The 15,670-nt window shown below is 34.6% G+C and overlaps 1 protein-coding gene across 2 annotated transcripts in view; it reads left to right on the forward strand.

The window, feature by feature from the left end:
* Window positions 1–15,670, forward strand: part of INPP4B (inositol polyphosphate-4-phosphatase type II B) — a 483,546-nt gene that overhangs the window by 346,081 nt on the left and 121,795 nt on the right. For both annotated transcript variants that reach the window (XM_044680328.1, XM_044680327.1), the window contains exon 17: window positions 708–726. In XM_044680328.1, the coding sequence (XP_044536263.1) occupies window positions 708–726 (19 nt within the window). The remainder of the gene's footprint in view (window positions 1–707; window positions 727–15,670) is intronic.

The following is a 15,670-nucleotide window of genomic DNA, read 5'->3' on the forward strand; positions in this document are numbered from 1 at the left end:
ATATATATATATATATATATATATATATATATATATATATATATATATATATATAATGATTAGAGACAGGATATTAATAGCTAAGAGAATCATTAGGAAAAGATTCCCATAGGAAATGACTTAGGGTAGAACAAGCATGCAAAAGATTAAATGATTTTTTTTATCTCCCATTTGAATATTTTGGCATTGTTTGGCTTTAATTGTATACTCTTATACTTTTCAAAATGAAATAACTCCATTTTTATTGATGACTATATATGCACCTCCATGGTATTATAGTGTTTAATCAGTTTTATCATGGCATTCATATTATATTCAACTAGGAATTTATGATACTTCTCTTTATTCCATTCATTCTTCCTTAGGGGTAAAAGGACTCCTAAGTTGCAAGATTGCTTTTAGCCAGTAAAATGTTAGCCCATTTTTGGCTATTAAATATTTAATAATCTAAAGATCATATAGCAAATTCAAGATTAGTTTGTATTTGCTCTTTTCCAGCGTAGGTAGACTTGTGAATACTTTGGAGAGGACACTGGGCACCAAGAGAAGCATTTTTTGAGAGAGGGATATAGAATTATTTGCACTCAGATTTAAAAAAAAAAAGGCCATTTTCATCTGTTCCCTAGTACATTTAATAAATGACCCTTGCTACTCAAAATCTGGAGTGGAATTTGATTAGCCCTATTCTTTTGTATAGAACATCATAGCTTTGCTCTCATCCTAGGAGTGAAAATACCCTCAATTTCCTCTCTGGCTCATGTCATATAAAACAAGCTAGTGGGGAAATTGATTCTGAGATAACTTTTAGTGGTTTCTCAACTATCCCAGGAAGTTTTCATATTAGAAGGTCTTACACTGTGTGTTCCCTGGGAGCATTATGGACTCTTCACTTACATATTTCATGTATCAAATTCAGGCTATTAACAATACAATTCCTGTTCAGATCACAAATTAATCCTTAAGAGAAAAGGAATGTAACTAGGAGAAATGATGCTTTCCCTGCTGCTCTCAATATTGCTAACAAAATAACTCTTTCTTTAGTTTCCATCAATTGGATCTTCTAAGACCTGCCTTTGGCTCTCAGTTAATTTTAATTTTAAAATGTTGCTTATTTACTCACTATTTTCCCAGCACCGTGAATATGCAAGAGAAAATCATCACATGATCCTTGCCCTCAAGGAGTTTACCATCTCTTGAAGGAAATGAGACTAAAACATGTAAAATCATACAGGCACAATATAAAATAGCCAAATTCAAACATTTGTGAGAAGAGCAATAAGGTCAAGAAGTTAGCAATGTGATTTGAAAGTGATTCATTCAAGAGGTTGTATTTCAAGTGGACTTTGCTAAATGGGCAATACTTCACAGAATAATAGAATATTAGGTTTTCAAAGTCCAGCAGACATCATTGAGCCTAACTCACACCAAAAGAGAAATCCCCTTTATAATATCCCTTTCAAATGGTCATTTGTCTTTTACTTTAAGAACTCCAATGATGGGAATTTCAGTATCTTCACAGGTGTCCTCATTGTATTTTTGAACCACTCTAACTCAAAATTTTTCTTTTATCACATCAAGTTAAAGATGCCAATTTGTAATTTTTGCTATGCATGTTGTTTGTGTTTACCTGTCTCTGGCACTGGTGATTGCGTCACGGTGTGGGGTGAAGTGGGAGGATAGAAATTGCAGTGGCAAGTTATTTGATATTTTATTGTCTAAAATAAGATTGTGGGATTACTGAGAATTTAAGTGATAAATTAATCTTGATAAAAGAGTGTTAAAAAGGAATATTTATACTTATGCCTTCTTTCCAAGGCCAGGCTTTTATCCACTTTACCACATTGTCTCTCATCTCCTCTTCTATCATAGGCCCCTGCAAGTTTTTGGATTGAATTTAATCAAGGAGATTAATAAGTTTGACTAACAGGACTTGATTACATGATAAGCAAAGCAAATGAAAGAATGAGTCAAAAAAACCTTTATCACAAGTGAAGAATTTGATAGCCTCAATGGATTGGTTTGGTTAGGGTAAAAACCATTGAGGAAACATTGTGTTTGAAAAGGCTTTAGAAAATCCAAGTTAGAAATTGTCCTCAGTGTGCTTGAAAATCATATCAGCTGAATCTGTAAGTCATCAGTCTTTTGATAGTAATTGAAGCAGTTTACCTCTAGGGAAGAGATGATAATGAAGAGCTGAAAGCAAAGACAGAATAATGGATGTCCACATTTATGTCATGGGAGAAGGAGCCTTCTAAGAGACACTAGAGAAAGAGTTGCTTAAAGATGTCAAAGGAGAACCTGAGCATCAAAGCATCACAAAACCAAAAGCAGGAGAATTTCAAGGAAAGAACAATTGCCATGTGTGTTTGAAGAATGCCATTGACCTCAAGTAGAATGTTTTGGTTTTTGATTTTTTTAAACCTTTACCTTCTGTCTTATAATCAATACTGTATTTTTTTTCCAAAGCAGAAACACGGCAAGGTAGGTTAAGTCACGCAGCTTGGAAGTCATATTTGAACCCAGGACTTCCTGTGTCCAGACCTGTTTCCATCCACTGAGCTGTTCCCAAGTAGAATGATTTTAATAATGCATTTTCAAGGTCACAGATGGCTTTCCTTAATAGTAGCCCTGTGAAGAAGTGCAGGGGTATTATTATCACTTTATATTAATGAGGAGAGGATGAGCCCCAAAGAGATGGAATGATTCACCTAAGGTCTTGTTACCAAGACTTGGTCCCACCATTATTCCAACTCCTGGCTTCTATAGGTACAGGTGCCAGAAAGGAGTTTGTGAGGAAGGAAGCCCTTCCTGCTGACCTTCCCAATGTCTATAGAAAATCTGAATACTTTAGGATTGTATATTCACTTTTACTCATTGCTTTGCTGCATTTGAAAATTTTTATATGCTCAGTGAAACATTTTTGAGGGTGGTAACCTCATTTGTACTGGTTTTGTTGATATTTTTTCTCTTTTCTTTTGTCATTCTGATCAACTATGATGAAGAAGAGTCAATGTTCCCTGAACATTAAATCTGTGGCTCCATCTTGAAGCATATATGCATACAGGCACTAAAGTTTAGAATAGATAAATTTGAAAGTTTCATGTTCAACAAGGAGAGTTGGAGAATAGCTTCTATTCTTTTGATTGTAGACAATACATCAGCTTGATTTGATGAAGCATAAAGCAATAACACTTTAAAAAATATCCCATTCGAAGGAAAGCATACTTCCAGAAATAGAGACATTTCTACATCCATACCAACAGATATTATGAGATAGTGTGCTACCATGGAGAGAGGGTAGCCTTGGAATCTGAGAGCCCTGATCTCATACTATCTTGGAAGTAGAGGCAAGTCACTTCATCTCAGTTTTCTAAGACTGTGAGTTAGGAATCAGAAGCTGCTTATTATCATTTCCAGAGGGACTTTCTACCATGGGATTTTTATACACTGCTGAAATCACAGGTAAAGGGGGAAAAAAACGATTTGGTCTCTTGTACTATGTTAGAATGGATAAAAGTGCTAGATACAAGATCAGGAAGTTCTGGATTAAAATCTTGCCTCAATTATGTACTCTGTGACCCAGGTTAATCATTTCAGTTCTCTAGATTTCAGTTCCTTCATCTCTAAAAAATCAGTGTAATAAAAACACATGTCCACTAGCAACTGAAGAACATATGAAAACAATATATGTAAAGTGCTTTGTGTTATATAAAAATGAGTAATGTTAAGAAAAGTGTCATCTGATCCCAAAGGAATACAATTTCTATAATTTTATTTTGTGCCTTATTTCAACTATCATTCTTGATTTATTAGAAAAGTAAAATTCTTTTTCTTTAAATATGTAGGAAGAGGCAATAGACCTGGATTTTAATACTGCCACTGCCACTAGTTGGCCGTGTGACCTTCAACTTGTCAATTCCCTCTGTTCACTTCAGTCTACACATGACAATTTGTATTAGATGATCAATTATTAAACCTTCAAATAGATTCTTACATTCCTAAGTGTGATTTAAATTTTGTCTTGAGGATAAGGGTTTTTTTTTTCTCCAATGAATTCCCCAGTTTTAAATACAAATCAATAGGAAAATAGACTTCAAAAACAGAATTTTGGTTTGCCTTACTTTTCTAAATGAGACAGGACTCTATTGTTTTCTGTGATATCTTTAGTTCTTGCATCTGTCACTCTTACCACTAAGTTCCATTATAAAGCCAGAAAGAAGGATATATGGAATGTGCATAAGGAAAGAGAAGGTTAATCCAGCTTTTATAATGCATTAGTTATCCAACATTACCATATTAACATTCCTCATAACCAGCTCCCATTAGGAGTTGCTCTGGACAGATATTTAAATGATTGCCTGTAAGAACCAAATAATCCAGGTACATCCCAAAGTTACTACCTTGGAGCCAATTCAGTATGTCTGGTTTTGCTAGGGAACTGATTCACTTTACACATTCCTTCCGTATAGAAATTGGTCTTTATAACAAAACAAAACAAAATGACTGCCACTCATTTTCTTTGGTCAGGCCTCTGATTTCATTTTTATAGTGATCTCCTTGGTTTGAAAATTCCTCTCCCCAGTGCATATTTGAAACTCCTATTTAACTTAATCTTAAATGCCTGGAACATCTACCACACGGGTTTAAGTTTTCCATATCCTGCAATTATTCTGGGTAAAAGGCAAGACTTAAAACCCAGGTCTGTGTGAGTCTAAGGCCAACCCTCTGTCTATCATACCCAGCAACAATTGTAATAGCAGACAGCATGGAAGATGTTGAACTTTGCAATACTGAGGAAGGATTCTGAAAGTCACAAGCCTTGGCAAATTAATACATTCATTTCCTCGACAATGTTTGCCTTGGACCAAAATGGAAAATTTTGTGTTACTCTTCTCAAATTGACAAAATTTAAACAAGTCAAGTTCATTGGACGTGAGAAAAGATTGCCTTTGTTCTTCTCACTGCAGTAATTCTTTTTCTGGATTCAGACATGGTGCCCATTTTAGATGCATCCTATGGATGCCAGAAATTCTATACTTAACCTGAAAAAAATCATAGGGCCCCCATTCTAATTAATTTTTTCAAAGCTACCTATTTACTTTCCTCCCTGTATTTTCTTTTAAACTTTCTAATTTTCTGTTCTACTCAGATTTATTCATATAGTTAAGTTACTGAGAAAATATATAAAGAATATATTCAGAATTGAATAACTGAATATATAATAAAATACTTTCTTCTAACTTCCTATTATACCCCCTTCGTAAGGACTAAGAGAAAAGTAAAAAGATGAGAAGTCATGTGATCAGAAAAGGAAATTTTTGAGTGTGAAATTTTGAAAGTAGAGTCATTCCAAAAGATATTTATTTTTTTAAAGGACAGCTCTGATCATGTCTCTACTCTGATGAAACCCAAATACAAATATGTGTTCATATACATATATACACATTTGCGCATACAACAAACAAAAACAGTGGTTCTTTGTCACATCATGAATAAAGTTCAATCTCCAGGTGGCACTTATTACCCTGCCTCATCCAGCACCCTTACCCTGAACCCATATCCCACTCTTCTACACATGGATTCCCGTCTGTTTTAGCCGAATTCCCACTGATTAAACAAACACATCCTACGGTGCTATTTAATCTTTTCTCTGCTGAATATTGATAGATTCATTAAATTTACTTACAGCTTCCTCATACTTCAACATCTTTTTATGTATTTTTTCCCTTATATTTGAAATGACCTTTTCACCATCTATCAACACTTCTTTAAGCAACATCATGCCTTCAAGCTCTATCTCAAATGGTTGTTTCTCCATAATGCATTGGTCAGATTCACCCCTCTTGTAGAAGACATCTCCCTGCTCTCAATTCACTAATTTTTCTTATGTCTTATTTCTACACGTCTTATAAATTAATAAAAATGCCTTCAGTGCAGAAATTATTCTTGTCTTTGTGTCCCTAGCACCTGGACCAGTCCCTGGCATATGCTAGCTACTTAATTAAAGTCTTTGTTGTTTACATATTGCTTAGTATAAGTTTCTTGCTGATGTTCACCCATAACACTCCTCTCATCAGTAGGCCTTTGCCCTGGTTATGTCTTCCATACCTGGAATGAACTCCTAACTCATTGCTGCTTCTTAGAACCCTAGGTTTTTTTTTTTGTTTTTTTTTCCAAGCAGTATCCTACAGCAAGGCTTTTCTGCTCCCCCTCCCTATCCCGCTACCAATGGCTAGTGCCTCTTTTCTAAGATTACCTTGAATTTATTCATTTATTTACTTTTATTTCATGTTCATGTGATGTACACGTTTTCTTATTTGGAGAAAGGGATGACTTCATCTTTGTATCCCCTCCATCTAGCACACTTGTTACTGTTGAGTAATTTTTTGATCATGGACAACTCCTCATGACTCCATTTTGGGTTTTCTTGGCAAGATACTAGGCTGGTTTGACATTTTCTGCTCCAGCTCTTTGATAGATGAGGAAACTGAGGTAAACAGAGTTAAGTGACTTGCTCAGGATCACAGTTAGGAAGTGTCTTGAGGACAGATTTGAACCCAGGAAGAAAGTCTTCCTGACTTCAGATCCAGCATTCTATCCTCTGTGCCACCTAGTTGTCCATCTAGCAGAGTACCTCAACATAATAGACAATTAATAAATACTTGTTGATTATTGAGTTGAAGTGAAGTCATATCTCTCTAATAACTTACCTTTTATCATAGTTCCCTGTGCATATTTTTTTCTGCTACTAGATTTTAAGCTCTTTAAGGTGAAGGCTATTTCTGATTTATTTTTTAACAAAATATATACTAGGTGGCCCAGCAGGGAGAACTTAAGACCTAGAAGAAGACATTAGTTCAAATCCCCAGATACTTAATAGCTGTATGACCCTAGACAAGTCTTTCATTTAACCTATCTGCCTCAGTTCCTTTGTTTGTAAACTAGTAATAACAACAGCATCTACCTCCAAGGGTTGCTATAAGGATAAAGTGACGCAATATTTGTGAAAGACTTTGCATACCTTAATTAACTTTATAAATACTAATTCTTATTAAATATTAACTCTCTCTGCACAAGGATGCACCCCCTACACACACACACACACACACACACACACACTCTCACACACATTTTCCCCTCTACCCCCAGAAAAAGAAATGACTGATCAATGCATCATATTTAAGATATTTTTTTTGATAAAAATATTCTCATCCCTTTTTTTTTTCTTTGGAAATTATAGAATAGAATATTGGTTTGGAAGGTCTTAAGTGTTGACATCTCATCTCATTTATATTTTTTTTTTGCATGAATTATCATATAGTCCTCTGTTTACTTTGATTTTTATCTATAAATAAAATCAAGTTATAGTAGAAAGAGTATTGGATTTTTAGGCAAAGGACCTGAATTCTAGCACTTCCACTTACTATGACCAGTGACAAATCCATTCCTTCTTTATATCTCAATTGCCTCTTCTGTAAATGGAAAGGTTTGGCCTCACCTCAACCTAAGATCCTATGACCTAATGCCCTAAAGGGATTGGGAGGAGGCTAATCATTTTAAAAGAAGCAAATCATTTAGAGCACCTTGGAAGAAAAGTATATTGCACCAGGAAAGAAATTATCCCACTCAGCTCGTGTCGATATATAACTCTTATTTTCCTCTTGAGGAACACATGAACCATAGAGCCCAGAGAGTTTTTATGTCCTGTACAGGAAAGAAGAGACTGTTGTGAAGGAGGTGAGTAGGTACCAAGCTCCACATCTCTGAATCCTTTAGTGGCCTCCACTTGAATATATTACAGAAACAAGTAAATGTCTAGAAAACAGTGGCTCTGCTTGGATGACTTCCAGCATATTTCACTAAAGCTCAGGAAAAGCTCCACTAAGCTCGACACATTTTATGTTTTCCTGTGGAAAGCCTCTGTATATTGGTCTCAGGGTTAAGGAGTTTGAGAAAGTTTTTATAGAGACAATAAAGCATCCTCTTCACGTTTTTCTCCATCACTGCAAAGCAGTCTGGATATAGCATATGTTCTATTGGCCTCCCATATTAGCTAATTGATATGAGTTATTTATGTAACCGCTACACTATGGGCAGTTAGTGGGACCCTGGGCTCATTGAGTACTATTATTTCCAAACTGAAAACTCAAGAGAATGAACTGTAATCATAAAAACAAATTGGGGAAGGGCATGATTTTTTAAAGAGGATGGATAATGCAGATGGAACAGTCTTAACCAATTAGCCAGAAGGAAGATTTTTACAGCTCATCCTGACTGGGCAACATGCGCAGTAAAGCTTGAAGTGTGAAGCAAAGGATATGACACAAGTCTCAAAACTGTCAAGAGCCCAGGTTATATCCTCAAAGGCATTTAAAGAAAAGCCTCAAAACATTTGTTGTTCCCGTGTGAACTGGTTGGAGTGCTCGCTGGAGCAAAAAAAGCCACTTATGAACCTATTTCTCTTTCCCTTTGGCTTATCATACCCTACTGTGTTTATTTCTGAATCTGAGAGGTACATTAGATGAATATTAACAAGGTAAAAATCTTGTAGTCGTCTCATCTTACATTTGTTGGTACCCTGAAATTTTCTTTTGTCTGCCCAACCCATATGGATTCTTGAAATTTACTTGTCATTTTCTCACTTGGAATATTTTCCCCATAGGTGGTTCACTTCTCAAGCTCGACACATCAAAGATTGAAACTCTAATCTTCCTCAACATGCTTATATTCTCAATCTTCCTATCGCTTTTAATGCCACTCTCTTGCTAGAAATCTTGAAATCTTTTGATATTTTTCCTTCGCTCTGCTTTCTCCCTATCTAGCATGGCATAACATTCTCGAAGTGAGACACGACCCAAGTTATGCTTGGTTTTTTGTTGAATTTTGACACACCCAAGCTCAAAAGGTTGTCCATCACTGGCCTATCCTTTATTGCTCTTCTGCCTTGAAACAAATACTTAGTATTGATTCCAAGATATAAGAGAAGAGTTAAAAAAGAAAAAAAAAAAAGACTCAGTTCAGATACTACCTCATCCAAATAAGCCTTCTCTGAACAATTTAGGAAAACAATTTCTTGAAAAGATGTTAAAATTCCCTTCTTTCCCCTTGACCAAGGGGTAGATTCTCTACTGGTGAAGAATGGTGCATATATTTTCAAGAGAGGTCATTTTCGAGCTGAGAATTACTTAACTTTTTCTTTGTTATAAGGAAGGATTTAGTGAGAGAGGTGCATTGGAAATGACTTGTGCCAAAAGTTTTTGGCACTTGTCACTAAAAATTTTTAAATTAAATATTCTCCCTCATAAAGTGTTTCTAGAGTACATAAAAAAAAAAACCCTTTCTCTTTCTTCTTATAATACTATGTATCGGTTCCAAGGCAGAAGAACAGTAGAGGCAAGGCAATTGGAGTTAAGTGATTTGCCCATTATCATAGAGTTGGGAAGTGTCTGAAGCCACATTTGAACCTCGGACCTCCCATCTCCAGACCTGGCATTCTAACCACTGAGCAACCCACCTGCCTCTCTTCTAGAGCACTTTTTGAGAACTTTTCCTCTTCATGCCTGCCTTTCATTATACTTCTTTATGTACATGTTGTATCCCTTACTACAACATCTGAATAGAATTTTAAGGTTTGCAATGTCTTTTATGTTTAGTATCTCTTTAGGGGACAAAATAACACTATGTTTAAAATCTTTGTTAACCGAAGCTTAGCACCATACCTTGTATATAATAAGTATCTAATGACTTTGTCAAATGAATATTAAGTGCTCTTCTTAGCGAACAGACTTGAATTCTTTCATTCTACATCAATATGTTTATGTCACTTTAAAAATATGAAAGTTTTATATGAAAAAATATCATATAATTTTAATAGATCAAGGTGAGATTTTATTGTTGACTAAGGTATTTGTGGCTCAAGCTTTAATTAGATTAAGGTAAATCAATTAAAATTTAACTAGGGTCAGATGTATTTCTCCCTCAATCTCTACTCCCATTCTAAGAGAGCGGCAACTCCTGAATGACAGAGCTTTTTTCTTATTTTCCTTAATGTATCTACTCACATCCCACCTAACAAAGTAGCATATTCATTTCACATGGGGTATATATTTTAAAAAACTAATAAATGAATTTTTCAGCAGAGAACATAAGATTAGTATGTTATTGACTTGCCTGCTGCTCTATAGATCTTTCCAACTCAGACTCAAAAACCATGGTGAGTAGGTTTTGTTTTTTTTTTTTTTTTCAAAGAAGGAACTTTGTAGATCTCCACATCTAGTGATTTCATTTAAACAATTATAAAATGAAGATCCACTTAGCTGCAAGCTTCCAATTCTTTACCAGAAGGAAGAAATTCTATTCATGGCATAGGGAGATGGTCTTGATGTCTAGCTCTGTGCTGGGTGCATAGTACATTCAAAATATATATGTATTGAACTGAATTGAATGAATGATGATGTGCAGTAGTCCTACTTTACTCTGATAAACCAGTGCCATCTACTGTACATAGTCTTTATCTTTCATTCAGTACATAAGTCTTCTATGAAGAAGTTTGTCATGACAGTTCTTACAAACCAATTCAGTAATCAAAGCCATTTTGCATTCTCTGTCACTTTGGAATGTTCATTATGTGTACCAATGAGTAAAATCATTCAAGTTCCTTACAGGAAAATGTTGTATTCTTCTTTGTGTATGAGAACCTGAGTACATAAACCTGTGAGATGTAGAAAAAGAGGAGTGGACAGAGAGAGTGGGAAGGGAAAGAGAGGGAGCAATGGAGAACAGAGGAAGAGACAGAGAGAGCAAACAGAGAGAAAAGGACAATGTAGGATATTCCTTTGTGAGTGTTGCTGGTGATTCTCCTGGCTCAAAAATAAGACTATTATTACTGTTGGTAAAAATAAAATCAGCCCAATGTAAACTTTACAAATTAATTTATATCATTATCATTAATATCATTATCAATGGAGAGAGTATGAATAGGCTACAACATGCAGTGAAGAACTGAGGATGAAGGATATTATCAGGAAAATGTATGATAGAAAAAAAAATCGACTTGCAACATGCAAAAGCAAAGGTAACTGGTGGAAGGACAGTTATGTTCTCTTTTGTTATCCTTAACTATGTCAAGAGAAAGAAAAGAAGTGCTTCTGTCTTGCAAACCCTCTCCTCACAGGACATTGAGTGGAAACTTTATGGTAAATTTATACAAGTATATGGATGAGAATCCCAGTAGATGGTTAGGCAAGCATGGTTTATAGTCTCCATCATTGGGGGAAATATACAAATCAATGAAATCACAGATTAATTGGAATATTTGAGAAATTCATGAAGACCGACTATTGAAGAAGAGGTTATAAACTGCATAGATAAAAAAAGTGTGCCTTCACTGATATAATTGTGAATTTGTAAATTATCTTATTTACTCAAAAATTGGCCTCACTTACATTATGTGGATTTCTCTTCCCTCCTCTGTCATTATTGTTTTTTCTTCATGTGGGTTTGCAAGCAACTTTAAAATCACCTCCATATTCCTGAATTCTTCAGTAAGCCCTTTATATAATGCTCCTAAAAGTCCCTAAAATCTTTTATTTATATAGTCAGACAGCTAGGGATTTAATAGAAGTACATTTTGAACTAATTTGCAGCCTTTAATGAGATGTAAATCCCTTCAACTATTTTGGTTATCCTTATCTGGGCCCTTGTATTCCATTTAATTTGAGTTAATGAAACTGGACAAGATGAGATCCTGACTATGACACTTTAGGATTGTTTTCTTGTCCCTTTTCAGGCCAGGAACTGGTGAGAGACCAATGCATAGAGTCCTGCCTCCAGTTAACCGCCATGACACCCACATCTTTTTCTCCTGATCATATATCTCAGGGCCTGCCTGCATGCATAAATCATTTTCCAGCATGCATTCATCCATATTAAATTTAATTTGTCATCCTACTGTTTAATCTCTGAGTACATTAAGTGGAATGTCACATAGTCCTCTAGAATTTGTAATAACTGACACTAGGCAGAACTCTCTTTCCTAAATAAAATCTGTGATTGAAGAAAGTAGTTAGCACTTGCATAATATGTTATATTTATAATCATGGAAATTAAGGAAGCTAAAAACCCAAGTGTCCACATGGTGAAGGAGACATTATTTTTTAACTGGTTATTGGGTTTTGTCAGCAATTTGATATCCTTCTGTTCTTCCACATCATGACACATCTAAAGGTCTTTTTGACCTCTAGACTAAACCTTTGTGGGAGAGTTCAGTATCCCCATCTCTCTGAATGGGAAGACAGTGACCTGTGTAACTTGGGCCTTGGGATCTCCTTTCCCGATGTCCTATGCCCCACTGTCTTATTTTGTTCTATTTAATTTTTCTAGGTGACTGGTATGAACAGTTGTCACCTCTAATTCTTAATCTGACAAGCTGCATGGATGAAGTGGTGAACAGGGCAAAGCAATCCCTGAACTTTGTGCTTCTACAAGAACTTGCGTGCGGTTTGCCACAGTGTCTGATGCTTACACTCAGGAGAGATGTTGTCTTTAGCCAAGCGGTAGGTGCTATTTTGCCTCCATGTCAGTTCTGTTGTTCTCTTATTGTCGATAATATCAATATCAATGTCCTGGGCAATGATAGCTGATTTTTTTTTAAAATAACCTATCTAAGGTCAGCAGGGTGGTTCAGTAAATAAGCCTCAAGCCTGGAGATAGGACGTCCTAGATACAAATCTGACCTCAGACCCATACTACCTGTGTGATCCTGGGCAAGTCACTTAACCACAATTGCCTACCCTTTACTATTCTTCTGCCTTAGAAGTGATACAATTTCTAAGACAGAAGGTGGGGGGTTATAAAAGTAAGGAATAAATTGAGAAAATAAATGATAACTGTGTAAATTATGAAAAGAAAATCAATAGCTTGGTAACAAGACACAAAGAAATATTGAAGAAAATAATTCCTTAAAAATCAGAATTGGACAAATGGTAAGAAATTGGACAAATGATGAAAATAACCTTTTATAATTAAGAATCAGTCAAATTGAAGCTAATGACTCCACAAGACACCAAGAAACAATAACACAATGTAATATACCAAAGGGGGAAAAAAGTGAAATATTTCCAAGGGAAAATGATTGACTTGGAAAATTAGATTGAGGGGAGATCATTTAATAATTATTATACTACTTTAAAGCTATGATTTTAAAAAATTCCAAGATATTAGAAAAGAAAACTATCTCAATATCATAGAACTAGAGGATAAAATAGAATGACCTCCTCCAAAAAATCCCTAAATAAAAACTCCCAGGAATATTCTAGCCAAAATATAGAGCTCCCATCTGAAGGAGAAAATATTCAAGCAGCCAGAAGCAAATAATACAAACATTATGGAGCCATAATCAGAAATACACAAGATTTAGCAGCTACCACATTAAAAGAATGTAGCATTTGGAAATACGATGTAAATTATCTAGGAAAATTGAGTATAATCCTACAGGGAGAAAAATGGATACATAATGAAATAGAGGACTTTCAAGTATTCCAAATGAAAAGACTAGAACCAAATAAAGAATTTGAAATTCAAACATGACTCAAGAGAAGTATAAAAAGGTAAAGATAAGTGAGATAAAGTAAGAGAATTAGGAAGGTTAAATATTTATATTCCTCTATGGGAAGATAAGACATGTAACCACTAACAACTTTTTCATTCTTAGGGCTGTAAGAAGGAGTGTATTTAGACTCAGGATATGGATATAAGCCTATTATGGTGAAATGATCTCAAAAAAGAGAATGGAAGGCTGAGGAAGAGGGATGCAATGGCAGAAGGGAAAAGGGTGATGAAGAATAGGGAAAATTAAGTCACACAAAGAAGAGTATACAATGGAAAGTGAAATGGTAAAGTTAGGCAGGAACCTCACTCTCTTTGGAACTGGTTTTATGAAAGTAAGAATAATAGAGAGAACACACACACACACACACACACATTCTATTGTAAAGCAAGCATATCCATTATTTTCATTATTATTCAAATTTGTATTAGAAATTCTAGCAATAGTAATTCTAGACAGGAAAGACACAAAACTAGCATTTTTTTTTGCAGATATATGATGTTTTACTTAGAGAACTTTAGTCAAAATAATAAAAATAATTAGCAAAGTCGAAAATCTAAAATAAACTCGCACATATATAATCAGTTTTTTGATGTTACCAATAGTATCTAACAGGAAGAGATAAAAAGAGAAATTCCATTTAAAATGAACTATATGCAATACAAAATACATGGGCGTCTACCTACCAATATATATATAATATATAGAACTTCATAAAAAAAAAACCAACACTTCACAAAAATAAGGAAATCTAAGTAATTGGAGTAATATTAATTGCTCATGGGTAGGATGAAACAAATTTTAAAATGGTAATAACTACTATATTAATTTACTTATTCAGTGCCATTACAAACAAATTAGCAGAATTATTTCATAGAGCTAGGAAAAAATAAAATAAATCCCTTCAAGAATTTGAAGGGAATCAATGAAAACTGAAGGAACTGGGTCTAGCTAGCAGATCTCAAACTATATTATAAAGTAAGTAATTGTCAAAACAATTTGGTACTAGATAAGTAAGAGTGACCAGTCATTAGAATAGATTAGATATATAACCTATAAAAGCAAATGAGTGCAGTAACCTCATGTTGAATAAATCCCAAAATCTTAGACCCTGGGACAAGAATTTCCTCTTTGAGAAAAAACTGCTAGGAAAAAATGGATTTAGCAGAAACTAGTTAGAGAACAACATCTTGCAATGTATATACCAAAAGAAATAAAAAATGTATACATGATTTAGACATACAGGATGACATATGCAAATTACAGAAGCACAGAAAAACTGCCTATTCCATTTATAGGTAAGGCAATAGTTCATGCCCAAATAAGTCATAGAAAGGCTTCAAGGAACTAAAATGGATCATTTTGAAGTCATACAATTTTAAAGTTTTGCACAAAGAAATCCAATGTAGCCAAATTTAAAAGAAAAGGAGCAGTCTGGGGTGGAGGGAGCAGGAATGTACAGTAATTTTATTTGAAAAAGGCCTCATATCTTAAATATGTAGAGAATAGAGCCAAATTTGTAGAAATAAGAGCCGTTTTCCAACTGATAAATGGTCAAACTATATGAAGAGGCAGTTTTTAGAAAAATAAATCAATTAATAATTAAATTAATACCAATTAGAATAATTCTGAGGTACCACTTCCCATCTAATAGTTTGGTTAAATTAACAGAAAAGGAAAATGACAAATGCTGGAGAGGATGAGGGATCACATGTCTTGCCTTCTCAATAGGTAGAAGAGGTTGTGAAGAGAGAGAGAGATTATGGAACTGAAAGTAAATTTAAAAATTTTTAATGTATCATTTCCTTCAATTATTTAAGAAAAATCAATCTGAGAATTTGTCCATAAGATTTTAGCCTGCCAAGCAGGTCCATAATTTAACAAAAAAAGGGAAAAAAAAAAGGGAAAAATCTCTGACTTGGAAAGAAGAAACTATATCTTTTATTTTCTTTCTGGTCCATGGCAAAAAAGTATCCCCTGTAAAAATTATCTACAATTCACATAAAACTGGTAGTATTATTTTTAACCCTCAGATAGCCAGATTACAGATTTGTTGGTGGCAAT

Source organism: Gracilinanus agilis, chromosome 6, assembly GCF_016433145.1.
Source record: "Gracilinanus agilis isolate LMUSP501 chromosome 6, AgileGrace, whole genome shotgun sequence".
NCBI classification, from domain to species: domain Eukaryota; kingdom Metazoa; phylum Chordata; class Mammalia; order Didelphimorphia; family Didelphidae; genus Gracilinanus; species Gracilinanus agilis.